The sequence below is a fragment of the Clinocottus analis genome, unplaced genomic scaffold (assembly GCF_023055335.1).
Source record: "Clinocottus analis isolate CAN_PGR_092001 unplaced genomic scaffold, fCliAna1.0.p SCAF_12, whole genome shotgun sequence".
NCBI classification, from domain to species: Eukaryota; Metazoa; Chordata; class Actinopteri; order Perciformes; family Cottidae; genus Clinocottus; species Clinocottus analis.
In genome coordinates, this window is record NW_027175843.1 from 13,914,554 (window position 1) to 13,941,302 (window position 26,749).

General features: G+C 40.3%; 1 protein-coding gene across 1 annotated transcript in view; it reads left to right on the forward strand.

Moving 5' to 3' along the window:
• The window catches only part of LOC137782586 (receptor tyrosine-protein kinase erbB-4-like), a 272,741-nt gene that overhangs the window by 232,371 nt on the left and 13,621 nt on the right, over positions 1 to 26,749 (forward strand). The window contains exons 21-23 of the mRNA XM_068571981.1: positions 21,897 to 22,052; positions 23,821 to 23,896; positions 25,488 to 25,634. Of these exons, the coding sequence (XP_068428082.1) occupies positions 21,897 to 22,052; positions 23,821 to 23,896; positions 25,488 to 25,634 (379 nt within the window). The remainder of the gene's footprint in view (positions 1 to 21,896; positions 22,053 to 23,820; positions 23,897 to 25,487; positions 25,635 to 26,749) is intronic.

The following is a 26,749-nucleotide window of genomic DNA, read 5'->3' on the forward strand; positions in this document are numbered from 1 at the left end:
CTGAAGTGCAGGTATCCTGGACACAGGAAATAGGGGTTAGTAAAAACAACACAATGCAAAATATTTCTATCTGCTTCGTAAAGAGCCCGAGGGTTGCATTACCACTGTTAATGGTGCAATAATCTGGCAACTGGAGAGGAGGAAGCCAGAGTGTTTTATCAGGGAGGAGTTGATGATTTGATTGAAGGCAGGTGCCGGAGATGAGATGCATGTGTGGAGATTCTTGCCAGAAGCCACGCCCACAGTACACACACACATGCACACACACACACACACACACGCACACACACAGACCGGGGAAAAAAGGAAAAACAAAAAAAGGACACAATACACAGCTGAGCCGTGACAAAAAGCACACAGACACAAGCCAAGAGGAATACAGTCTCTCTCTGTGACTCCTTCACTTACACATGTATAACAGTGACGCAGTTTTAACTGTGTGGCTGAGTCGAGATGGATGGGGCCAGGTAGGGCAGTGGGGGAAATGGATGACTAAAGGCAGCCCACACAATGGATGAGACTCGCAGCTCAGGGAGACGCGTCACCACTAATGAGTAACTGACAGACGTGCACACAATCACACACAGGTAAATGACGGCAGGAAGATATCCAAAATCTGGCCACGTTTTTATCATTTCAGTTCATCAGTATAGAAAGGCAAACATTTGTAGTGCCACCTCAAAGTTTAACTCACACCATGGCCTTCAACTCTTTCACCCCTCAGCTAACGTTACATTTTCTTGACTTGCTTGAGTCAACACTAATCCAAGCAATACAAGCTTTTTCAGCATATGTCTTCAGCTATCATTTTGAGCTTTTTCAAAAACATATTAAAAAAAAAATCTTTTAAGAAAAGCTATTTGTGGGTTTAATCATGGATGGTTTTATAGATGCCAGTTTTGAGTAATTTTCCCCAAATTTTAGAGAATTGCAATTGTGTAGTTGAAGACTGGTCCAAAGAAGGTAGTTTGGCTATTTTGGGGTTTAAAAAAACAATATGTTTTACATATGTACAATGTGTGTTGGGAATGGCACGTGAATGAATTGCACCGCAAGACATTATCTTTATGGAAACTGCTCAGCGGTTTGACAAGGCCATTATGTCATCGATTATCACATGATGATGAACATTTACATAAGAAAGGGTTTGAATCCCTGAGTGTGGTTTGAAATGTGGATGGCTAATGGGAGCTTATGGATGCTGTCATACTGTATGTAAGTTAATATATTGTAAATATGCACCCCTATCTAAGTAGTTTACAGCCAGAGTTGTAGTGTGTTTGTCTGTTCGGGCTGCTGGTGTTAATGCTGGTGGATAGTTTGTCATTTCTCAGCCATGCAGGCGGAAGGCCAATGCTGCAACAGCTTGGACCCACTTCACTTTCAATTAGTCTCCTGCCACTGTAGATGCCTGTTGACCAGCCTATCTGGACCTGAATCAAACCCTCTGTGCGTTTGTGTGTGTCTGTGTGCATTCCTGGTTAGATAAATGAAAGATTTAGTGTGAACGTGTGTGTTTGAGTGTGTTTGATCTGGTCTGGTTGACAACTTCTCTTCTGGAGACAGGTTTCCAGTGCTCTGACATTTCAGCCCTCTGAGTTCCTAATCACCTGCCAGACCTACTTGTATGTGCGTCACACACAAGTGATTGTACGCAAATAGTGTTTTTTACCCTACAATCCTTTGAAATATGAAGTCCAGAGTCATGGACATAAGTTTATGTGAAGACAAAAACATTGTAATTAGAAATATGAGGTAATTATTTCAATGATTAGCCAGACGTTTGTCAGTTTGTTTTTCGATGCACGGTTATTGTGGAAGAACATTAAGCAATTTAGTGCCTCTTGTTTTTGTAATTGAAATATTCTTGAACCTATGACTTGAAATGTTGCCTGTCTGCTAGAAGCTGTTTTTTTTTTGACTGAACACATGTGCTGCAGATCAAGCCCCAGGTGGGTTGAGTGTACTTTCCAAATCAACCATTCTGTTACAGAGACATTTTTTGGTGTTTTAATAATGCACTTACCAAGATAATAGAAAGTAACTGCGAGGAAAAAGGCAATCAAAGTCAAGTACAACCAACAAACCATTAAACCTTTTAATGATCTCAACCTCTCCATATTCTGGTTCACTGCAATTAGCAATAAAATGCTTAACGGGTGTGGACTTGTGATGTAGCGGCTCTCGCGCAGGTCAAGACATACGGCCGTGCATAAGGACACGCACCATCTGGTGTCTGACTCATGCAGAGGGCATTGTGATGGCCTGTGCCTTTGTTTCTTGCTACTCTCTCTGCTTTTTTTGATTTTACAATCATGCCACTAAGAAGCATATGCAGACCGTGTGTGATTTAAATATGAATTATTCTGTGTGTTTGTTATCCCTAACATTGAATGGAAGTATCCGTTGTTAAGTGATAGGTTTTTTTCAAGCATTGACAGGATTGAACTTACTGTAAAATGTGAGCTATGAAGCGCACCCATGTATTAGTATTAATATCACCCTAGTATTAAATTGAAAACAACGGTAATGAACGGAACAAAGCAAAGCAAAAATAACCCTGTTTGAACATCAGAGATATGCACAATCAAATGCTTCTGACACTCACATTTTATTCTTCATCGTTACTGTCCCCGCTGAAGCCACAGAAGTCTTCGTCCTCTCTACCAGAGTTGAGCAGCCCCATTTTGCACCTCTATGACCGCAGCCTCGGCCTCACTGTTTAAACGAATCTCGGGCGTGCTGGATCGAGATTCCTGCTGCTGCGTCATCTGATACAAGCGGACCCGAACTAAATTCCATCTTTTTCGAAATCCGTTAAGGATCGGGAATTTCCTAACTTTTCCCCATGCTGTCAAAACCCACTGACAAGACATCCGCGACTCATCACATGCGTCCGCTGATTTCTTACCACTTGTCACCCACTGCTCCCACTCAGTACGCAGTGCCACTTTGAACGGCCGATTAACGCTGATGTCAAGGGGCTGGAGATATTTTGTTGTGCCCCCAGGAATGATTGCTGTGGCGAAGTTGGTCGATTGGATGGCGGCTTTCACAGAGTCTGTGATGTGTGCCCTCACCTTCGCTTTTAGACAAATCTGAACTGTCGAAACACCACGGCCATCTGCTCTCTGTGAGTTGACCCAGTCCTCTATGTTGTTCTCTCATTAAGGGCAGTGGCATAATCTTGCTCTGAACGCTTCTTGCATCTTGCAGGTTCTCCCTGCTGCAGTCTCCAATGTCAAACCATGGACTCGGTGATCCCAAGTTTGAGTGCCGCAGCTCGGTTTCCCTTTTCTATGGCCCCCGTCGATAGTGTTGAGTTTAAAAGCTGCCTCGTACGTGTTACGTTGTGTCTTCGACATATTTACTTCTGAGGGATGAGCGACAGTGAAAATAATTCCAAAATGAACCGCACCCCTACTCCAGCCGCCCGGGTCAAAATTGAGGAATATATATATTATTGGCTTACAACCTGCATTTTACGGTATATGCATCACTGCCTTTTCATAATAAGTCATCAGCATCTGTTTGTTCAGGTCTATACATTTGTTTTATTTATAATGGCAAAGAAGAAATACTGTAGCACCGTGATGAAAAACCTAGCTTGCTGACTGACTCTATTAGTACAGATCTGCTTATCTCAATGGGACTTCGCTAGCATACAAATGTATCTTTGAGACAATAGTATCATTTTCTGAAACCAAATTGTTTATTATTTCACTTTCCCTGTCCGTACCCAGCTCTGCACTCGCTGTGCCTGTGGACCCTGATTGTGCAGATTCATATCCAAACCCATCTAAGGAGCCAAAACTGCATATTTTGAAAGCTCACAGCTCTTTTCAAAGTCTCCTAAGATGCCCTGTGGAATTGTCACAGCTCAAGGTTGTTTTGGAGTGTCATCAGTGTCATCTGAACAATGAAGCAAATGGAACGAAACTATAGAAAACCTTTCCCGCTCATTTTTTCTTGATTAGGGCGCACAGTTAGGCATTGTTGCAGCTGTTATCATGGCCGTGACAGGATCCTTCCGTTACAATATGGCCTTTGTTAGAACTCGTCAACGGGATGCAGACACGTCTCACGCTCCCTACAGCATTCTGGGTTGGCTGTAAAGACCTCACACACTCACACTCTTGCTCCCACACACATACACAGCATCCTGTCCCAGAGCTCAGAAGAGGAAGCCATACAATGTTCATAGCAGCTTCCAGTTCGCAGACTCTCCAAGGCTTACCCCACATTCACCTGCAAAAACACACACACACGCACACAGACACACACACACACACACACACACACACACACACACACACACACACACAGACAATAAAAGATACCTGCCTGCATGTAGACAAGAGTTGACGCTTGCAGAGAGTTTTCAATACAGACCAGAAATTACAAACACATATTTGCACATATAGTACTCGCACACCTCTTGGACTGATGAGAGATACTGTTATTACCGAAAAATACACCGAGACAAAGATAACTCAGAAGGAGTAAACACTGCCTGGTAGGAGATAGAGACGTGGAGGGAAGGAAAAACATTCAAGAACTTGAGGAGTGGACAAAGCAGTTATATTTATTTTATCTTCCTTTCACCATGCAGGCTGAGGCATTATTTTACTCAAGATCCGGTCTGCAAACCAGCAGACAGGAACACACTGAATTAAGACACTCAAAGAATAATAAGTGTTACCCTTATTACCTGCCAGCATTTCTATGTTTTGGTTACATCACCTTAATTATAAAAACATATGTTTACACTAGCATATAAAGTGGCAGCTGAGGTTTAGGATGAATAGCGGGTCGTCAACCAATCGGTCAAAATGTTCGACCCCAGGCCTCCACATGTCCAAGTGTCCCTGGAAAGACACTGAACCCCAAACAGCCTCCATAGCCAAAGTACTAACCATTAAGTGTGAGTGATGAAGGTTCTATGCGCTTCAATGCATTAACATGGAAGCAAACCTTGTAGTGTAAAGATATAGTGCGGGAATGAAGGCACTCTCCCTCTGTGTGTTGTAGTCTCAGCTTCTCTGTCCTCTGTTAAAATAGCCCGGCTGGCATTGTGTGCCTTTTTTAGTGGATGTTAGTGCCTGTCAGAAAGTTCTGTGAGCATTCTCATGCTGCGCTAATATGGTTTACAGGTGTTAAGGGTTTCTCTACCTACGGTGTCAGCATGGAATCATAGCGCCCACCCGCCGGTCCTCCCTCCCCCTCCCCCCCCTCCGCCTAGGTAAATACTGTGAGCTCTTTCAGCACTGTTGCTGTTGTTTGCGCTGTCAGTGCGCTGGCTCAGCTGTCTCCATGCTCAGGAGCCGTACAGAGGCACTAGATCTGCTCTGAATTCTGAATTTAGCACCTTTAATGAGGAGCAAATTGTCAAGGTCTTTGGGAAAAAATGCCTTGTAAATATTTGGCACTTAGCCATGCAGATAGTTTGGGTTTAATTGGTCGAGATTTTTAGATATCTGCCTCTGAGACTTCCGTCTCCGACACTTTTTTTTTGGTACTTTCTACGAAAAACTCAATATGGCTATTACATTTTCAGCATTTGCATTTCAATTTGTATGACAAGTAGGTCTCTCCACTGATAAGCCTTCCTGATGGTGGCACAGCTCCTAGCACTAGCTTGATCATATCCCTTCTTTAGTAATTTATATTCTTCTGAATCCTTCCTTTTTGGCTGTTGCTCTGCCTTTTCTCCTGGCCATAGAGTTTCAAAACGCTAGTTAACGTTCCTGTCACTGCCATTACTTTTTTCATAACAGCTGTTCACCTGCCCTACACATAAGCATTCACAAACTGACACCCCCTGTCGTCGTATGGATCCGTCTGAACCACTTGGTTTTATTTCCCATTTACAGAGCCCCGGCTGTGTATGAACACCAGATTTCTGTAAGTTATGGTGTCAAAAAACAACACTATTTGTGTGTATTTGTAAAATCCTAAAATAACATGAAGAAACACACTTGGATACAGACGCATTGCATCCCTCCTTGGAACTTCTGCTCCTTTGCCGAGCTGCCAGCCTCGCAACAGATCAATCATAGATCCCAGCTAATGTCTTTCATTATAGCACCCTGTGATTGCCCTGCTATTATCACACTAATTATGATTATCATCATTATTATCATTTCTCTATTACAGTTCATTAATCCAGACCCGAAAGATTACTGTATAATGGTCTGAGTGGCAGTTATCCCATTTATCGATTGGTGAGAAGTTACAAGCCGTGTTGCATGCTTTTGTATCTTCAGACTTCAGACAGGAGCTGTCTCAGTGCGGACCAGGGGAACGGGCCAGGCCATTTCCCAGCGCTGACCTATTGGCAGACTCATGTAACATTAAGAATAGGTAGAAAGCAGTACAGTAAGAACTGTAAATCGTTGCTTTCAATCATTGATATTGAAAAAGAAAATGCATTATTGCCTCCAGTTTGTGGCCATCAACTGCAAATCTATTGAAAAGAAAATGAAAGAAAGCCAGGGCTCACTTTGGTGTTTAAATGTTTAACAAAAAGGCCTGGAAAAAAAATATTTTTACAGCAAGGAAGATTGCCTCAGCCTTCATTCAAAAAGCATCCTTTTATCTTTTCATTCAAACATACAGGCAGATTGTTGTAAGATCTTTACCAACACACATTATGTTACCCCAGTTAAACAACAATCTGCTACCAGATCTGTTATTTTCAGAAAATCAATAATTTATGCTTTTCTATTCCAAAACTTCAGTTTGGTAGCGCTCCCATTGTAGTAAACCACATATTTACATGAAAGACTTTTCTTCACTCAGATTTCTGTCATCCTAAAAAGGCAGGAACCTGTTTCACTCCGTGTTTTCATTTTTTTTTTTTTTAATTACAAGTATGAAGCATGTACATAAGAGCTCAATCCTGTCTCTTTGAAAATGACGTTCTTATATAACAAAATATGCAATATGTAATGTATTCTTAAATAATTTTCAAGGAAAAAAATATTTTCTTAAGACTCAAAATCAGGTCCTTATTTTTGGGGTTTCACACGAGGCACAAACGGCGATCTCATGGGTGAATGTCCTGTATTTATTCAATCTCTCCATTCATGACGCCGTCCTCCCTATGCAAACTACTGAACATATTTGTGATACGCCAAAAACATGTAATCTGGGAGAAATAATCTTTCCTTTAGAAAAGTAACAGACAGTTAATTTGCCTTGAATGTGAATATAATTGTTCAGAGGATAAGCTAAACAGCTACCAGGCAGTGTTTTTCAAAAGAAATTAAAAAAAATTGTACACACTTCGAGGCTCTTCCTGTGGGCAACATTGCAAATCAAATCGAGCACAGTTGATGTTTACACGAGAGGTGTCTCAGCAGTGTGTTTCAACACACCCACCCAAACTACCTGAGGCCGACTCCACACACTTCCTGATGGGAAAGAACAGACTGGGCTGTCTACTCTCGGACTTAATCAGCCGGATGGCTCACGAGATAGGGAAACTGTCCCTTCTCTGAAATGTTGAAGGAATTTGAATACATGTATTCTTTAAATAGCTTCTGTCTCTCACAGTCATCCACCTTAGTCAGCGACTGACTCAGAACGTTGTTTGTCGCATGCCAGACACTCAAGCTGTAGCAATGTGATTAAGGACAGAAAGAACGTCACATCATGCTGCTGCTGGCAGTACACCATTTATCTCCAGAAATGTCAAGTTTTCCTGAATCAAGACAAATGCTCTTGGAGTTTGATTGACAACCATGCATTTTAGGAGATTATGCAATAGACTTTGAAATAGTTTCCTAAGGGAAAGGGTCATACACTTTTCACAACTCATAGAGGAAAACATGTCCATACAGTTTTACTGAATATATGTGCAACTGTACTGTCTGAACACTGTACTGTACATTTACACAACAGTGATCGGATATAACGTACAACAAATAACTCGGTGACACTTATTTGAGTTCAGATCTCAACATAAACGTGAACATATTCAACCATTAAAATGTTATTGGGGAATCAACATCACTCACAAGTTTGACAACGAATCCACTTATTAACTTCCTCACCATCTTAATCCTAGGCTTCCGTGGATACACTTTTTTATTGTTCAATAGAATTAATATTCAAATACACGTTGTCACAAAACAAAAATATGTATTTTTCATATTGGTCAATAATCCATAACGTGTTTATTTAATACTGTATATTTAGCAAGAGGGAACATCCCATTCATCATACAGGCCTATTAATTGGCATGTACGTGTGTGACGGCCGTACTGCTAAGAAAAGCTTTTAATCAGATGATTAAATCCATTTTTTTACATGGCAACTTTCTGTTTCTCTCCTTCTTTCCCGTACTCTTTTTCACCTTATGTCTACCTTGTCAGTGTGGATTTTAAGTAACAGGGGTGATGTACAGCTCCCGCCAAGCACTAGTGCTGCTGGATAACCATCACATGCCCACACAGATTCTTCTGACAACGCATGTTCTAAAACAACCAACAAACGACAAACCAGCAACCAACTCACGTGCAGTGCAGCGTTACACTATCAATCAAACCTGACCCGCTACTTTACATCAATGTAAATAGAACACGATAACAAAAGCAATGAGAAACCTCAAAGAATAATAAATCCATCCCTTTGCTGTCTGACTAAATCCCCGAAGAGCATAATCTAAGAAAAAAGACTTGAAAGAAAGTTTAAATAAATGTTCTTTTTATTACTAAATGTGTTTGTGCTGTCTCTGTTGTGAAAAAAAAAGAGATTAAATGAACAAGAATACACATTAATTGGTTGAAATGATTCAAACACAAACCACCGTGGCCTCATCCTCAGCTATGGTCTCGCATTGACATCGGGTTCGTATGCAGTGCTTCCACTGTTACTGACAAGCTAACAGGATTTCTCATTTGTTGTTGCTGTGATGAATCTACTGTAGGGCAGGTGGAAAAGGCAGCCTCACTTAATGTCTTCCATCCATGGTCTTGAATCTGAAATGCTTTGTGGTTCTCTTCATTTTGCTTTCACAAAAAGTAGCAGCCATGGCGGAGTCTGCACAAACCGTGTAAGGTCAACATGGCTCGCTTGTGTTTCCACTTACAGATTGCAGTATACCGCTCAGCTTATTAATGTACAAGACATCCAGCTAGTGTTGTTGCCTTTTAAGATTATGTTTTCATAAGCCATTAAATAAAGATTAAGATGATGGCCCCGGTCCACAGGAAAGAAAAGAAATCTCAAAACACATTTCCTGTTGGCCAAAACCACAGCTGATTCCATACAAAGCGCCTTCTCTCCTTGAAAGGTTGGTTCAATTCAATTCAGTTTGTTTTGTATAGCCCAGAATCACAAATTACAAAGTCGCCTCAGAGGGCTTTTCAATTGAATTCAATTTGTGTATAGCCCAAAATCACAAATACAAATTTGTCTGAGGGCTTCATAATCTGTACACATACGACATCCCTGTCCCAAGACCTCACATAGAAACAGGAATAAAAAATCCCCCCAAAAAACAGAAATACCCTTTCACAGGGGGAAAAGGGAAGAGACCTTCGGGAGAGCAACAGATGAGAATCCCTCTCCCCGGATGGACAGAGGCAACAAAAATTATTCATATTTTTAAATTGCTTACATTATTTGCTATGCTTACTCTGTCTACCATTGCCTTTTGCGTCGGTAGACACTGTCACACTCTACCGTGTGTGTGTGTGTGTGTGTGCGTGTGTGTGTGTGTGTGTGTGTGTGTGTGTGTGTGTGTGTGTGAGAGAGAGAGAGAGAGATTTAATTTATTTGATTTTTTTTTTTAAGTAAACATGACAACTGCCCTGCAGTCATTTAATAATCACAGTGGAGAAAAACACAATACAGCCTGAAGGCATATTTACATTAAGGTATTCTCGTACAACACTGACACACTACAATATACAAAACGCACACACGCATGCAGACAGTACAATCAACATATAAATAGCAGTGGCAGGCTGGCTGCGTCAACATGCGCTTATTGTCTCGATCATCCAAAGTGAAACCATGTTAAATCACTTTGAATATGCTATATAGTACTTTGTGACCAGTTATTTAAAGTCACATGAAACAAAAACAAAATGGGGGCAGCTTATTCTACTTTACTGCTCCACGATAGAGCAATGTGTTTTTGCCCATCAAGCTATTGAAGTGAAAAGGTATGAAGACTATTCGTGTCTATTACTTTTTCCATTTACATGACTTCAGTGACAGGGAATTGTTTGTGGAGGCGTTGTACTTTATTTTGCATGAATATTTGCATCATATTTTATGTCAAAGTTCAAATTCTTATTGAAATGAATCATATTTTTTCATTGCGCATTAACCTCCTGAAAACAACAACTGTTCCACTGTTTTGAAATCAAAAGGTCTTTAACTTTTACGATCTGTACACTAATTGTAATTCCTTCACCTGATGTCTACTACACACCTTGACATAAATTGGAAAGTTTACCGACAAAGGATTCATAATTCTCAGTTTATGCAAATAAGCCTTATGGTTGAGGAGCATTCCCTGATTCATTTTGAGTATATTATTGTAATTTCTGTGCGAGGGATGGGGTCAGTTATAGTTTGGAGGATTTGGGCAGCATTAATGCACAACAGCACAACAGTTATGTTTCTATCCAAGTACCTCTGGTCTCATTGCAAGTGCTGAAGCACAAAAATGTACACACACACACACAAGCATATGACCAAATTGTGCAACATAAATCTACTAAACGCATGGCTTATTACATGCAAATAAGATACACTTTGCTCCCTTATTTTAATGATTTTCCTCCTCTATACACACAAATAGTTACACATGCCCATTAGTGTGCAAACATTGTTTAATAGCGTCTCAACAAATTAATTAACAAACTCATTTCAGAGAGCGTTAACACCTTTCCAAAATAGGAAAGAAATCAGTTTCATACGTTTTATTTGATGCCTGTATTATTAAGATGCACGTTAGAGAAACGCGTTTCTTTTCGCAAATTGCTTTGTTTAATTGCTATTAAGTTTTTGTGCAAAATACAGGCTACTGTAATTGAAAAAAGACACAAACGAAGTGGGTCTGCGCCGCTAATCGGACCATGTGGCTGTAGCTCTTTAGCTGCTGATGGCGGCTGACCAGTCATATATTCCACCATGGCACTTTAAGTATGATGTTTTTCTGCTGCGTGTACTCATTGGCAATAAGAGCAAGAGAGACAGACTGAACAAGAGAAAGAGCAAGACAGAGCGGGATCGCAGCAAATTACACCGATGCCAAGTACATTAACATATCCATCTGGTGTCTCATTCTGCCTCCACTCCTACTCACCCCATTGGCCCCTGTTTCCCCCCCATCACAGGGCTTGAATGGGCCCTACCAGGACAAGGTCATGTTGTTGGCGTGTGTTATGAATCTGCCACCTGAACCCAAAGGTGCCTTTGGGGGCCTGTCGCACCGGCGTACTGGCAGGGTGGCAGTCGTGACTCTGTAGTGGGAAACTGACAGGAAATGAGGCTGAATCGCCAAGTCCGGGTCACACACACACACTGACTAACACATTCATCTGTTCCTCACTTTCGTTTTCTCTCTCTCTGTGTTTTACTGTGTAGTACTATCAGCCATCCCTCACTTAGAAACAATAATTTGATGCGTTTGTATTGTTAATTTGCATTCAACCCTTGTGTGTGTGTATCCCTGAGGAATTGGCAGTCACTGCCATCTCATAGCCAGGTTCTAAGTGGGTCAGTGATGACCAAGTGTGCAACACTTTACAATGTGGCCCATAACTTATATATGAGACAGAGAGCATGACTGGAGAACGAATAGCCACCCAATGGACATATTGCAGTATTGAAAAATGTTTAAGAGCAAAAAAAAGGGGAAATAAAGGATGTTGTATCATTTACTGAGTTAACACCTCCAAATCGTAAGCTCAACCAAGTCCAAGCTGTGTTTTATCATTACAATACAGAGCAAAAATCAGGCAGTATCTAAAATTGAAATCACACCAGTGGAAAAGTCAAATGATACCTTGAAGCAGATGCTTTGTAACCTATATCTCCTAATGTATGATTTTTACCATGAGATAGTATTTTGTCAACCAGGTGAGTGTGGGAGCTGTCTTTAAAGCACTTGGTAAAAGTGCGCATAGTGTAGCGATGTCATGTGCATGAGGTTTTTGTTTGCATTGCCATGAAAGCAAGCCCTCGACGTGTAATTGAGAGGAATTCTTTAAGGCTGCGGGATCGTCTGTTTGTTGCTGTGTACGACCTTTGACTCCGCATCCTGCATCTTTTTGCAATACGAAAGAGAAAATCACCCGTGCAGTATTTTGATGCGGGGACTTCACTTCTCTGCAGAGACAGCAATGAAAAAAATATATATGAGATGATTCGATTGACAATGAGAAAGATGGATGTTTCTGCTGAGTGTTTGTTATTCTTTGCCCTCCCCATATGTAAACCTGCTCTTTTGTTGCTCTGTGTCCTTCCATTTATTGGTCTTAAATGTGCTGCTCGGCACCCTTTTCTCAACCTCACCTAAACCCCTCACGACCCCTTCAGTCTATAGATGGGGCGGTTGTTATTAGGTTAATGAAATGCTGGCAGCGCTGTGCAATGTTTATGACCCTATCCCATACATTCTCTACACACAGACACGACTACACACTGCCATAGCGCAAAACTACAAAAGATATACTGTGGCAACCCGGGGGGACTTGGAGGCATGATTCAACAATAAAACAGGAAACACAGAGACAGATCATCCGAGCATCCCTCTGAAGAAAAGCAATGTAAACAGCATTTTAATTGCCTTGACGTCAAACGACACAGCTGCAAACAAGTGCTTGCTAACATCTTGTGTTTAATGTGTTCATACTGCACAGGCTTCAGCCAACATGAGGGTATTTAAATGTCTAGTCATTTGTATGGCCATAACTGCCACTCATATGCATTCTTTAGATGTTGGATATTCCTCTGTAAAGGCCAAAAGGTGTTATTTCTGCTAACATGAAAGCTACGTTTTACATAAAATGCTCACCTGAAGCATCAGTAGATGAATGTGCTTTTGCACGGCTGTGCCATTGTTCTTTATTTCTCTCTCTCTGCATGAGCATTTCACTCTGTCCCTCCTTCTGTGGGAGGTGAGGTCAAAGGATATTCTTCATACATTCATTCATAAGAGCAAGATGGATGAAGGGCTTAAGCTAAACTCTTAGCTTATTTTCAAATAAAAGGGCTATTGATGTTTCCTCGTTTATTGCCAGGTTTTGTTTTTGTTTATTTCTTTTCATTAAAACAATCCCTTCCGCACAGCGGCCCTGGGAGGCAAGGTGAAACAATGTGCTTCATTATTTCTACTTATTCACAACAAAAATTTGAATTCTTAATGTGTACAATGGAGAAGAAATGCCCTCTCTTCCAAGCTCGAGACGCATCTGTCCATAAATGATAATAGTCTTGAGATGTTATGTATTTTATTAGCAAAGTAATTCTTAGAGGTCTGGAAACAATATTTATTAGAACTCAAAAGAGGTTATTGTATTTTTTTTCTGTGGATTGTCAATGGGATTTGCTCTTTATTGATCCCTCAGTCCCTCATGCTTTATATATTTTCTTTGCCCATCCTGCTTCTTTAAGTAAAAGCACAGACATGAACCATCTATTCACATTCGTGATCTGATCTTAGATTAAAATCTGACTTGTTTATTCCACTGGAAGCAGACAATATGAATTATATGACTGCAGAATTGTTAACTTAAACTTTAACTGTCGTGGCCAAGTGGGGTCATTTCCTGCTCAGCTGCCACAGTGACAGTTACAGGAAAGAGGTTGAATCCCATTTAGAGTGATGGCTGCCTGACAGCTCTTCGGCAAAAACACAACTCCCCTTCTCCCGCAGTATCATATCCTCATCTCTAATCTAGAATATCAATGTCATGAAATCAAATAACCTCTTTGAGCGCCTCAAGTCATTTTATTATTATTTTTTTTTTACAAATCATGTCTCTGTTGTTCATGATTATTCCAGGATCGTCCATTGCCCCGGCTTCTGTGACCTCTAAACGATGGTCACAGGTAACAGCCTCTGTAAAGGCCAAAAGGTGTTTCAATGCTCAATTGAAACTACGTGTTCCTGTGAATTTACTTATCATAGGAGAGTTCTCAACCATAGTTAGTCTTTTATTTTAGGTATATCATTTTGTTGTCAAGCCTCTATGCTGCTGACCATCAACCCTGTTGAACTTTCCTTGAGCGGGCTCTGCTAGACACCTGAAGCCTTCAAAGAACTGACTTCAAAAAAGGTCCCAAAAAAAACCCAACAAAGAGCAATCGATCTACACACTGTGCTTTTCCCACACCGATCTGTCAACCACATGTCGAGGAGAAGGAAAGAAAAATCAAAAAAAGCTGCAGCCTCCTGGTTAAAGCTTAGCAGCATCGTTACTATGCATCTAACTGGGAAGGGGTCGTGTGTGCTGTCAATCACTGACACACCCTGTATGTTTAAGGCCCTGCGTTGTAGGAAGACAAGCTGAGATAAAATCACAATGAATGAGGTTATAAGTGTAACATTTCTTGTCATTATGTTTCATGGGTGTGAAAAAGAACAGTGGACACTTTACATATATAAATGTGTGAAGTGGCATTTAACTTCGTTGGAAACAATTAACTTTTTTTTTTAACTTTGATGCTTAACCAAAATCTGTAAAAACATTTTTAAATTGGCTGAGTTTACAAGTGCAGGATAATATCCATTTTAGCAAAACAACTCTGATGTATTTGTGTATAACCTGTAAATACCTTGTAGAAATCCTATGAGACTTTGTCACAAATGTATTCAGCCCAATGCATTCAAATAAGGTTTTTATTAAGCCATAAGGCTTTTTAATTCCACATAACTGAAGATAATACTTGTTGTGGGCCTCATTGAAAAAGATCATGACATACTGTACAAAACATACAGTATTAGCCAGTATAGATTCAGAGGGAGCTCAGTAATTCAAATTGGAGAAAACATTTAAAGGAAGGTTGAGATTAAGGTCATCATGCTTGATCAATGTTTGTTTTTCATTGATTTATTTTGCTGGTTTTGATCAATTAAACTTATTTTCTTGTTCATACTTTAAAGTTCATGTAATGAAATACAGTTTTATGAGCCCTCATTTGGAGGGATATGAAACAAATGTGAACTATTTTTTATGCGTGATACCTGATTATTGGCTGTTGTATACTATTAATGTACAATGTTTGCTCCCAGAATAATTTCTCCATGTAACATCTGGCATTTGGCATTCACACATTTGTCCTTGGACAAACATGTAATCTTTCACTAAATAATATCAGTATGAATTAGTTTTGTGTTCATTGTTGTTTTCCCATAATCACATGTGTGTTTGTTGTATGCCCTTAGGACTTAACACCAAGTGTTTCCTATAGCTTTACGGTTTAATTAATCATTACAATATATGTATAGAAACACATTTTATTCATTATTTCAGTATATATCCCTGCTTCCATCAGAGCCCAAGTCAGTCAATTGAAATACTAGGTCACTGAGTGAGTAAAGACCATAACTTGACTTCAACTGGCATTTTAATTGCTTCTCTAACCTCTTTCGTTGATGCTGAACCAGAGATGGCAGCGATAGAGAGGAAAGAGAGACTTCACTCGACAAGACGATTCAGGCCAGCTTGCTGGCTCCTAGGCATCCATAAATGCTCTACGCACAATTGAAAATTGTCTCGGCGCACTAATGGGCTTCTCTGTGAGTGTGTTCACATGTATATCTGTCTTTGTGAGGCCCAATTTGGGTTTTAGACTTTCAGAGTGAGGACATTTTGGCCGATACTTCTCTCAAAGACCTGTTTGAGGGTTAAGACTTGGCTTTTAGGTTCAGACATGTAGTTGTGATGGTTAAGGTTAGAGTCCTTACCGTTTCATTTCACACAGTATTTTGGTTTGGCGTCAGACGCCACAAATAAGTTGACCAGGGATGCAAATAAAGATGAAGACTGACGTTGTGCTTCCATCATAACACGCAATGATATATGTGTGTGTGAGGGAATTTTTAGGATTGGCTGAAAATTACTTTTTAACACGGTAACCATATCTATTTATCCTTTTTGTTTCATCAGCACAATTGTTTTGCCAAGTTGGTATTAATTCAAAGTGATGATTGTGTACTGTACCCCCTCTATTACACTCATGATAGTGTTTGGTCGTATAAGAAAGATAAACCTTCCTCTCCACTGTAGGTACGGCGGTGGATTCGGCATTCATCAGAGAGAATAAATGTATATAGACAAGGGTTCCTCTCATACACCGCTCACACAGTTTGAGGACAGACAAATTGATCATATTCAAGCGCCCCCTAATGTCATTTTCCAAATTCATTCTGACATGGAAGCTCAAAATGAAATGAAAGCCTACTGCTTTCATCAGTATTGTGTTAGCATCAACCCCCCTCCTTCCCCCTTACCCCCCTCCTCATTCCTCCTCCGCATTGGTCCAATTCGTTTCACCTCATCCCTTAAACAGTGATTCACCTTCTCCCATGCCCACTGTGATCTTTTTATATCCAAACCATACATTAAACATGTGCTACGTCAAGCAGATGCTGCACTGGTGTCACAAACCTAGAATAGAACTGCAATGTTATTATTCACAATATCATAATAGAAAATAGGCAGTCACTAAACATCCTGTGTCCTCCAGAAATACTGGCATTCCAATTAAAATGAGCGCAAGAGGCTTCACTATAAAGATAATCAGCACAGATGAGTCATGCACTCTTTCAGTGTGCAGAATTACATCGCTCTTATTCATAGTAATGCCATTTTGTACAGTCTTGAAAAGGAGATGTAACATATCTCACAACTGACTGAAAACTAAAAGTACATTTCACTCGTTTGTCTTAGCTGTTGGTTATCCGTTAAAATTGCTTCATAATAATAATAATACCTGTAAAACAAGTTTGATATTTTTTCTAAGCTGCTAAATTATCTGTTAAGAGGCCCCATCATGTTTTAATTTGAACCACGGATTACAAATAATGAAAATAAATATGAATGACATTCAATAGTACTGTAGCCATATCAAATGACATATCTGTCAAACCAATCACACTTCATCGCCACACCTCCTCAAATAGCAGAAGAAGGCGAAGAAGTAGTTCCAAGTGAATGTAACACATAGTAGTAATTGGTTACAGGTATCGTGGCCTGTTGTGAGATCCAGGAATAAATTCCTCTTGTGTCACTATGGGGACAAATCCACCGTAAGGGTCGTCTTTCCAACTCCAACACAGGAGGCGGATCACCTAACTGAAGAAAGAGAACACACGAGGGTTATAGAGCCCCTGTAGGATGTTCACTCTCATTAGAAGTGCTTCCTCATGAATAACATTGAATAAGGATGACTCACTTGGTTATAGGTGTGTGTGTGTGTGTGAGAGAGAGAGAGAGAGTGTGTGTGTACGTGTGGACAGCTTGTACTGTGTGTGTGCATCTGCTAGAATAAACAACAGTCGGAAGTGCTCGTCGGTGAAAAATGGGCACCACATCTTCTTGCTGTTCATCTATTGATTTAATCTCCAGCCCTTTGCCACCAGCCCCAAAATTGTCTTAAAAAAAAACACATCAGAGGATCGCATGGTTTTGTTCTTGTGACCCTCTGAAATAAGCATAAATAACCATGATGGGAGGTCAAAATAGGGTCAGTCGTTATTTCCCTGACTGCTGAGATGGTGGTGAAGCATCTAGCATACAGACCTGTAGGCACTGCTGATGCTCTTTTAATCTTCCCTTTTTGTTCAAATCTGAATTCCTTCACCACAATTTACACTTAGGAATACCTCTGCTTTTAGTATTTTTTTTTTTCAAATAGGCTATCCGAAATATGGATAGCAAAGATTGTTGTGCAGAGTTGTTGAAGGTTACATAGATTTTTTTTTTTTTTATCGCCAGATGCAGAAGTAGCACACAAAGAAAAATAATATTTTTAGTGACTACACAATGTAGAAAAAAGCCTTGTACCAAGGTTATTATAAAGTCTGGTTTGAATTTTCCTGAAATTCTGTGTGATTCAAATCTTCAACAGTTCTGCTCCTAGCATTGAGAGTCTTTCCTCGGCATGCTTTCCTATGTAAAATCTCCATGTGCAGGGTTTAGGGCACGGACCTGATCCCTACTGATTGAAAAGCAGCCTGTGTCTGGAGGTGCGATCATAACAGAGTCTGTCTGAAGCCCATGGATTTTCTCTGGTGGCAGGCTTACCTGAAATACAACTTCCACTACTGGCATCTCCCTGGCTGTCGCAGGAAGGTTTGCTACAATTACAAATGTCTGGCAGTGAGTTGTTCTCATCATGTCCACATGGGAGGGCAGTAAATGAGAGCAACCGAGTAGAAAAAGGAAAAAAGTTTGTTCCTCACGCACGTCTGCAGCCACTTCCCACTCTGCACACTTCCATCACCTCCCCCTCTCAATCTCATTGTGCTGGCAAATTAAAATTCACGGGTTGCCAAGCCATCCATTCTCCCTCCTCTGCTTAATTGTCTCGAAAATTGAGGAGATTACCGAGTGCAATTTATGTACAAATAAGAATCTGTCAGAAACCTGGCAGTGTATAGCAGGACACACACACACACACACACACACACACACACACACACACACACACACACACTCGCAGACACTCTGATGTTTTGGATACTGTTGGCAATGGACTCCCAACCTTTATCCTTTTCAATTCTACCCTTTCTGTATATTACACTGAGCAACACATGCTTGCAAGTGCCGGACAAATCACAGAGAAGAATACAAATCACATGTCATCACTCAGTGTGTTTTGATGCTGATCATCATCCTCTTTTTCTACATTACTGTTTCTTTGACCACAGCGCTCCCTGAACTTTGAATATAAGGTCACACTGCAGCACAACCAACATCATTGTTAGTGCCAACAATATTGGCCTCAGCAATTTTCACAAAAGATCACCCGCTTTGAATGTCATCAGCCGATTAAATGGTTATCAGCTTCACAGATGTCAATCTCGAGGGTCCGTAATGGTTATAACAGGAGCAAGCACCACATGGGGGCGGTGGTCTCGGGAGACTGCTGCTCAGGTCCCGTGTGAAACTAAAAGGTGACGTACTTTTGTAAAGTAACGTACATACGTCACTAGCACCAAATTTTGGAGGTTAACTCACAAGCGTGTTTAATTGAACCAAAACCCTAATATTTTCTTAAACCTTACCAAGTAGTAATTATTGCCAAAAGGTACAGATGGTTTGTCTCAGTTCACAAAATTAAGTTTCACGTTCACAAAATACTGGGGTAGTTTTTGATAACCACCTATAACGCCAACTCATAAGGTAAAAAATAGGTAAGTAGATTATGAATCAGCTGCTCGGAAGTCTTTAGCAGTTAAGGTCATAAACCGACCTCAATATGAATTTGCTACATATAGATTGTGGTTGTTAAATTATGGAAACAAACCTCTTTCTGTGAGGCACTTAATATGCAAATAAAGTCTTACTGTACATGTATCACCAAGCACCCACTCGTTGGAACATATATTTTTTATGAATCATTTCAATGAAGCTGCCAGAAGTTCATAAATCTCATATCAGTTTAACATATTTCCAAGTTGGCAACAATGGTTCACAGCTGAGCTAACATTTGGCACACGAGAGCTTATTGAGCTTGAGGCCAGAGATAATATTCCTCCGAGCAAACATAAACTGCAGTTAATGTCGTTCACACTGTGTGCTATCCGAGAGAGAGTACCATGCACTTCCCCACGTGTCCTGATCCCACAAACCGTTGGTGGCACTTTTAGTTTAAAGCGTCGAGGGATCTATCGAGTTACCGACATCATTGCTGTGTATGGAACAGTTTGGTTAGCATTATGACAAAGAAGCACAGATTAATCCTCACCTTTTAATTAAGCCTCCTCACTTCATCTATCAATGTCAGGACATTAACTGAGGAACTGATGAAACGTGATGCTATTGTAACCTTAGGTCTGTAAGCGCAGAAAGACTCTACTGGACTCTTTTGGTAATACTCTCCTATCACGCGCATGCATTTGCCCACGAAGAATTTTTGCACAAGCAGAGCCGGCCAATCAGGATGTGTCGTCCCGAATATGTGCTCACGTATATAAGGCAGTACACATTGCTCCCTGCTATCCTACACCCTCTGCAGCAAGCAGCAAAGGAGTGACCGGGTTTTCCTTCACTTAGAACGAAGACAGGATCCTTTTCCAGTAAATCTGGACAAGTGTCAATGTGATGTGGCTTCCTGAGAGGTCTTAAACCCTTGCATGCATTACCATCTTAAGGGGAAACGAATCACGTTGAGGTGTATGGATGAAATATCCCAATTACACAGCATCCTCTGGTACATTTTCAAACATCAAACCAGAATAGCATATTAGTCTGTGTGTCTGCGTGTGCATGAAAATATTGAATTATTTAATTGAGGTTGTGTCGTGACTTTTTCGCCTTTTTTATTATAATGTATGATCTTTTCTCGGTTCCTTTGTCAACTTATTTCTTTCCACCCCGCCATCACACACACACGTGTGCGCACACATGCACACACACACCCACTTGCAGGTGTATCTCCATTTGAGTTGCATGTCGTCTGCAGCTCGGGTTTTGTGTGTAAATGTGCAGGTGTGTGCTGAAACCACATGTTCTCTCCTGGGAGGGAGCCAAATGAGGCAGTGTGATTATAGCCTTACCAATGTAATCTCACCTCTTAGACTGTCGCCACTCAACCCCACCTCTACCCACCCTTCCTCCTCTCTCCTCCTCCATCCACTCCTCCTTTCATTCCAGCCACTCCAGCTAAATCCAATTTGTTATAGTTTCAAATAAGGCCATGTATTTCTGTGCTCTTGCCACTTCAAACAAAGTGGCTTCTGTTATTGCTCGTCCAATTTGAAAGTTTAAAGTTTTTTCCCTCGTCTCTCTTTCCCTTCAGGTCGCATCTTTCTTTTTCCTCAGGTCCTGGCATTGACGCACAATACTGAATGTAGACTCTAGTTGTGGGCACAAGATGCAGCAGCTGAAAAGCTTTCACACAATTATCCAGAGATGGTCTTTTGTAGCTTGAGGACATTATTGACATTTTGTGTCAGACCGAACTTTTTTATATGCTGACACAAGGCTGATGGACGCTGCGAATAGAAGATACTTTTATGAATTGGTACATTATATAATTAGTCTTTTTCAAGTGTGTGTGAATTCAATGTCTAACTTGGAGTCCATCTTTGAAGCTCCAAGATGAAGTTAGGTGGATCTATAATCTGAAGATCTCCGAGGAATACGAATGTTGTAGTTTTATCTAATGGAAACTGGGTCCGAACATCTAATCATATCAGTCAATAGTTGTTGCCTGTTTGAGGCAGTTAATCAATATTAATTCAGGTTTAGACATGAAGGCAGTTTAAATATGTGGTCTTTAATTGTTCAGTTAATGTATTGAATGAAATGTTTAACTTCAACATGCTTCTCACTCCTATAGGTTTTTTTTTTCTTTGTTGAAAACCTGCTTCTTGGTTGATGATGCTTTTATTGCATTGTCATGCATTAGGCAATACCAAGGACCTTTACACATTCCAGTTGTTGATTAATGTAAATTAAACCCATAAAAATAACAATGAGGTGATAATGGTGATGACACAAATAATTACAGATATTCTAATAGGGTCTTGATGATGGAAGTGATGATGAAGACAGATGGTGATGTTGAACAGGAGCCACACTTGCATGTGTGTGATTCCTGCATACCAGTGCACGCTCAAGCCTGCAGATAGGTGTATTCTATGTAAATTACCTCAATATAAAATGATTGCTGTGTGTGTGTGTGTTTGTGTGTTGTAGGGGATGATGTATCTTGAGGAGCGTAGGCTGGTCCACAGGGATCTGGCAGCCCGTAATGTCCTGGTCAAATCTCCCAACCACATCAAGATTACTGACTTTGGTCTGGCTCGGCTGCTGGATGTCAATGAGAAGGAGTATAATGCTGATGGAGGAAAGGTAAATCATGTCGTCACTTTGTGGCACGTCATTTATAATTCCACAATTAAAAAAATATATACTTGTACATCTGCATTTTACGGTATATAGTAAAAAAGACATAGAATTGTCCGACCCCATGTCCATCGTTATCCGATTAAGCTATGCGAGTGAGTCTCGCCCCAGTATCTGATATGTTATTGGTATATTTATATATTACACTGCAATCGCTGGTATACTCTACTGTACTAATACTGGTGTACCTTTTCAGCCTGCAATGAGTGACCTTGTTCACTGTTTTTATTCTCTTTTGTTTGATATACAATGTTATTATTATTTTTGGATCACACCATTGACATGTTGTAAAAGACAACCGCAGACATTAATATTAATTAGGGTTTCATATCCTGAGGGAAGAGCTTAACCCATCACAAAGGACATTTTTAGTGGAGTCATTGAGATTATTTTCTGCTCTACTGGACCGTTTCATTTACTTTTGGGCAATGGAGTTCTCAAAACTCTATAAATGTAGTAAACAAACACGTCTTTGGAGGTTTCTGTACGTGGCCTCTTTTGTCTTTTGTTTTCAAGCCATTTCTTCATCTTTTCTCTCTTAGTGAGAGTGTTCTCTCAATTTCTAAGCAGGACTCATTGATTTCACATCACATTTTGTAATACTTTCCCTCACAACCCTGCCCTCAAACTCAAAAAGCCCTTGCTTGCACTTGGATTTCTGCTCAAACTATAAGATGGCACTGAACATATTGTTGCTTGCACATATTTCCTGCTCTCAAGCTTCAGCCCTTCTCCTCACACTTGGGCTGCTTTTGTGTGTTTGTGATGCTCTTAAATTGTTGTGCAATAATGCTATAAAAAATCCTCAACCAATAGAATGCCAGGTGTAGTGTGAACCGATGTTTAATGGCTGCGTCAGGTGCGTCCGCTGTATAGTATTCCTTTGAACTATTATAGTAGCATGCTGCTGCAGTCACAAACCACATTAAACAGGCTGGTGTTGCACTGGTTGGCGACATTTCTCATCAACATTAACCAATTCTTACTGGAATATGCGGCGGCTACTTTTGCCACGTAGTGTAACTTGATCCACTGACGGTCCCCTCGAGCACATCAACAGGAGGCTGTTGCAGCTACTATAGAAAAGAAAAAAGCATGAGCGGCTAACCACCTGTTAGAAACGGCCTAGTGCACCGGCAACAAGACAGGGATCATTTAATTGGACAACACTACACCTGGCATTCTATAGGTTGGGGAATTTGAACATGGTTCTTGCACAGAAAATCCAAGATGAGAGGAGAACTTTGAGAGCGGACCATTCACTGAGTGTGAAGAGAAGGGCTGAGGCGAGTGTCCAACACACCTGTTAAAGCAATGATGTATCTGCATGCGAGCATACATAGAGTTTCAAAGCAAATCCAAGTGCAAGCAAGAGCTATTTGAGTGTGAGGACAGAGTTTTGAGGGTGAGCATTACAAAATCAAAAAAGTAAAATCAATGATTCATGCTGTCAAATTGGAGAAAAAAAATGAATAGAATAGTAAAAAAGCTCCATCCACGCATCCTACTTTCTGGTGTTACTTCTTTGTTAAGTTAAGGCAACAAAACTACATGATTAGGTTCATAATAGAAAAGATTGTGGTTTGGGTTCAAATAAGTATATTTGTTTGGTAACTTCACTTACGTCATTTACATCATTTAAAATTAAACTTTTATTTTTGGGATCACACAGGACATGTATAATATACTGATGTACTCTGCTTCTACCTGGCAGATGCCCATCAAATGGATGGCACTGGAGTGTATCCACTACAGGAAGTTCACTCATCAGAGTGACGTTTGGAGTTACGGTAAGCTTCACATTTCTTAATTATTTTTTTAGAGGAACCTCCAATGGGAAAACAAGCCATTAGAGCCACATTATGTTCACATAAGAGACAGATCGGATATATTCTTCAGTAATTTACCTTTTAACAAGAAACCTCTATGCAAAGTGATGATGAGTGAATTTCTTATAGCAAGAGTTTGATGGAGATAACAGTTGTGTAAGTGCATGCCTTCTAAATAAATAAGTAAAAGTGTGTTCATTGCTAAAGGACCAGTGTTAAAATAAAAAAAAATGTTCTCAAGTTTAATGAGAGTCGCCTTAATTATTATTCCAAATATTAATTCATGATTGTGGTTGCTTTAATTGTGTGTGTGTTATGCTCATTTACATTTTACTTTTTTACAGAAAATTTTACAGAAAATCAAACGCAAGACTTATGCGTAATAGGCAGAAGTATGGAAAACACATAATAAAAAGGAGATATCAGGAATGCTGTAATTATGGATGCAAATTACTCTTGTGAGGCATATGCTGTGCAGTATGTGTACAATAAACTCCAGGCTGCTTCCTTGACAGGCAAGTCATTTACAGCTCTAAGGCGGCTGCAGCGGGTTTCGCCATTGCAGCACTGCTGACGAACAAGCGAAGAGTGTTGATTTCTTACCTCTTCAACTGATGGAACATGTGGGAATCACAACCGCCATAAAATATAAACTGGAATCTTCGTAAAGTTCAGGACCAACCTCCTCCATTTTCCTTCAGTCCTATGAGATGTGTTTTGCTTTATTTAAAATGAAATAAAAAATCCAGTTCAAGTTCCCAATGACACTTAAAGTCATTGAACAATGATTAAAAAAAAATGCAAGAGGGGTCGTATCAAAGAGAATAATGTGTGTTTGATTAAAAGTATCGGTATGGTTTAGTGCACATGTCCCCAGTGGTCCTCTATGACCGGGGGCTATTATACTCCTATCTTATAGGGTGCATTCACTCTGCTTACCACTCATTAGCTCATTAACACGAACATGATTAAGGCTGAAGAGTTCTGAAAGTTCAGATTGACTGATGACTTTCAAGACTCTGATGAGTTGCTCTCCTCAACTCATCTCCTGTCCTCGGTTGACATTTGTTCTCTTATCTTGTCCTCTCTTCTTTCCCCTTTGTTTGGTTGCTTCCTCATTTCATCTCCCCTGTCTCTTCATCCTACCCCCTCTGATCAACTCCTCTCTCTCACATATTTGCTTTTCCTCCTTTTTCTTTTTTTTCTTTCTTTCTTTCTCCCTTTTTTTTTTTTTTTACATCTTCTGGTCGATTCCCATTTCGCTTTTCAACTATTTCACTTTTTTTTCACTTCCTATGTCTTTACTTGTCTCTTCTCTGCGCTCCTGTAAAACCCTCTTTTCTTAACTCTTTAATCTTTACTCTTACCCTTCTACACCCTCACTGCATCTCATCTCGATTCTACTTCTCTGTTCTTCACTTGTACTTTTACCTCCGAGAATTGTTTCTCTATCTGCTCTAAATTACCGAGCGCTCTTCTTTTTTTCTCTTATACTTACATCATATTTTCTTTTTCTCTTATGTCTCTCTTCCTTCTTTCTTCTTCTTTTTAGGGGTAACCATCTGGGAGGTGATGACCTTTGGTGGGAAGCCGTACGATGGGATTTCCACCAGAGATATCCCAGACCTGCTGGAGAAAGGAGAGCGTCTTCCGCAGCCTCCCATTTGCACCATCGACGTCTACATGGTCATGGTCAAATGTAAGTAGATGGATGGGCATAATACTTTCAAGTCCTTACAACATAATCAAATAAAACACCACCACAAACCACAGCTTCAAAAGATTACAATTTTAAGTCAGCATATTTTCTCAACTAATATTGACATTTACTCAGGAGCCTCTGTATCTATTGCACATGATTTCCATATTTTTCTTTCTATCCATTACATTTGATCTTTTCTCTTTTCGGTGTTACCATATGAATGCCAATGAAACACCTCTCTGATCGCAACAGTAATGATACATCCTTCCAAAAAAAATCACAGTTTTAGTAGAAAAATAAATTACAGTAGGAACTTGACTGCAACCACCAACATGTTGGCATCATTGGTTGGTCACTGCTGTCATGCCGTGAGGCACTTGGGTCACAGGTGGCGTTGTAACCTCTGGCCACCGCTACCAGGACAAAGGCCCGGTGCCAGCGCTACCCTGGCCTTGTCCTGTAGTCTCCAAGCTGCAGCCTCTGACCCTCACTGTCACCTTGGCTCTTCCTGACACCCTGATCCTGTGCCAACCTGGCAAGCAGACACACGCACACAGCAGGAAGAGGTCACAGTCACCTGCCTGTTATCTGCTTTTCTTTTTGCACTAATATGCATGCACGGAGCTATGTACCCAAATACTCCGACGCATTTTGCGTCACGCACATGTGTTGGAAATGCACGTCTTGATATTCAGGAGCTTTACTGGTATTGAACTACGTGACAAGATAATACTTTTGACATATTAAATATTTTATATTTTTCTCTGTATTTGTGTGTGAAAAGCCACACCTCTCTGTCTTCCGATCTCTTTCTCTTATTTCCCCGGATACCTAGACGGGCCTTACTCGGGGCCAGATCACATGATTGCTTTGGCATCATATCCGTGTGTTCACAGAGAACTTGGCAAAAGAGCACATTACTCCATATGGCCCTTCTTGATGAAACAGTGTTTATCTTTCGATAAAGAACTTCATTAATAATTGTGTTATTGTTTATTATGGATTAAACAAAAAATGTAAAAATATTTTGAAGAGGGCAATAATATCAGCAATATTTTCATTATGTTTGATTAATAAAAATGCACTGACAGGTTGTCATAGGTCGGCTCTTG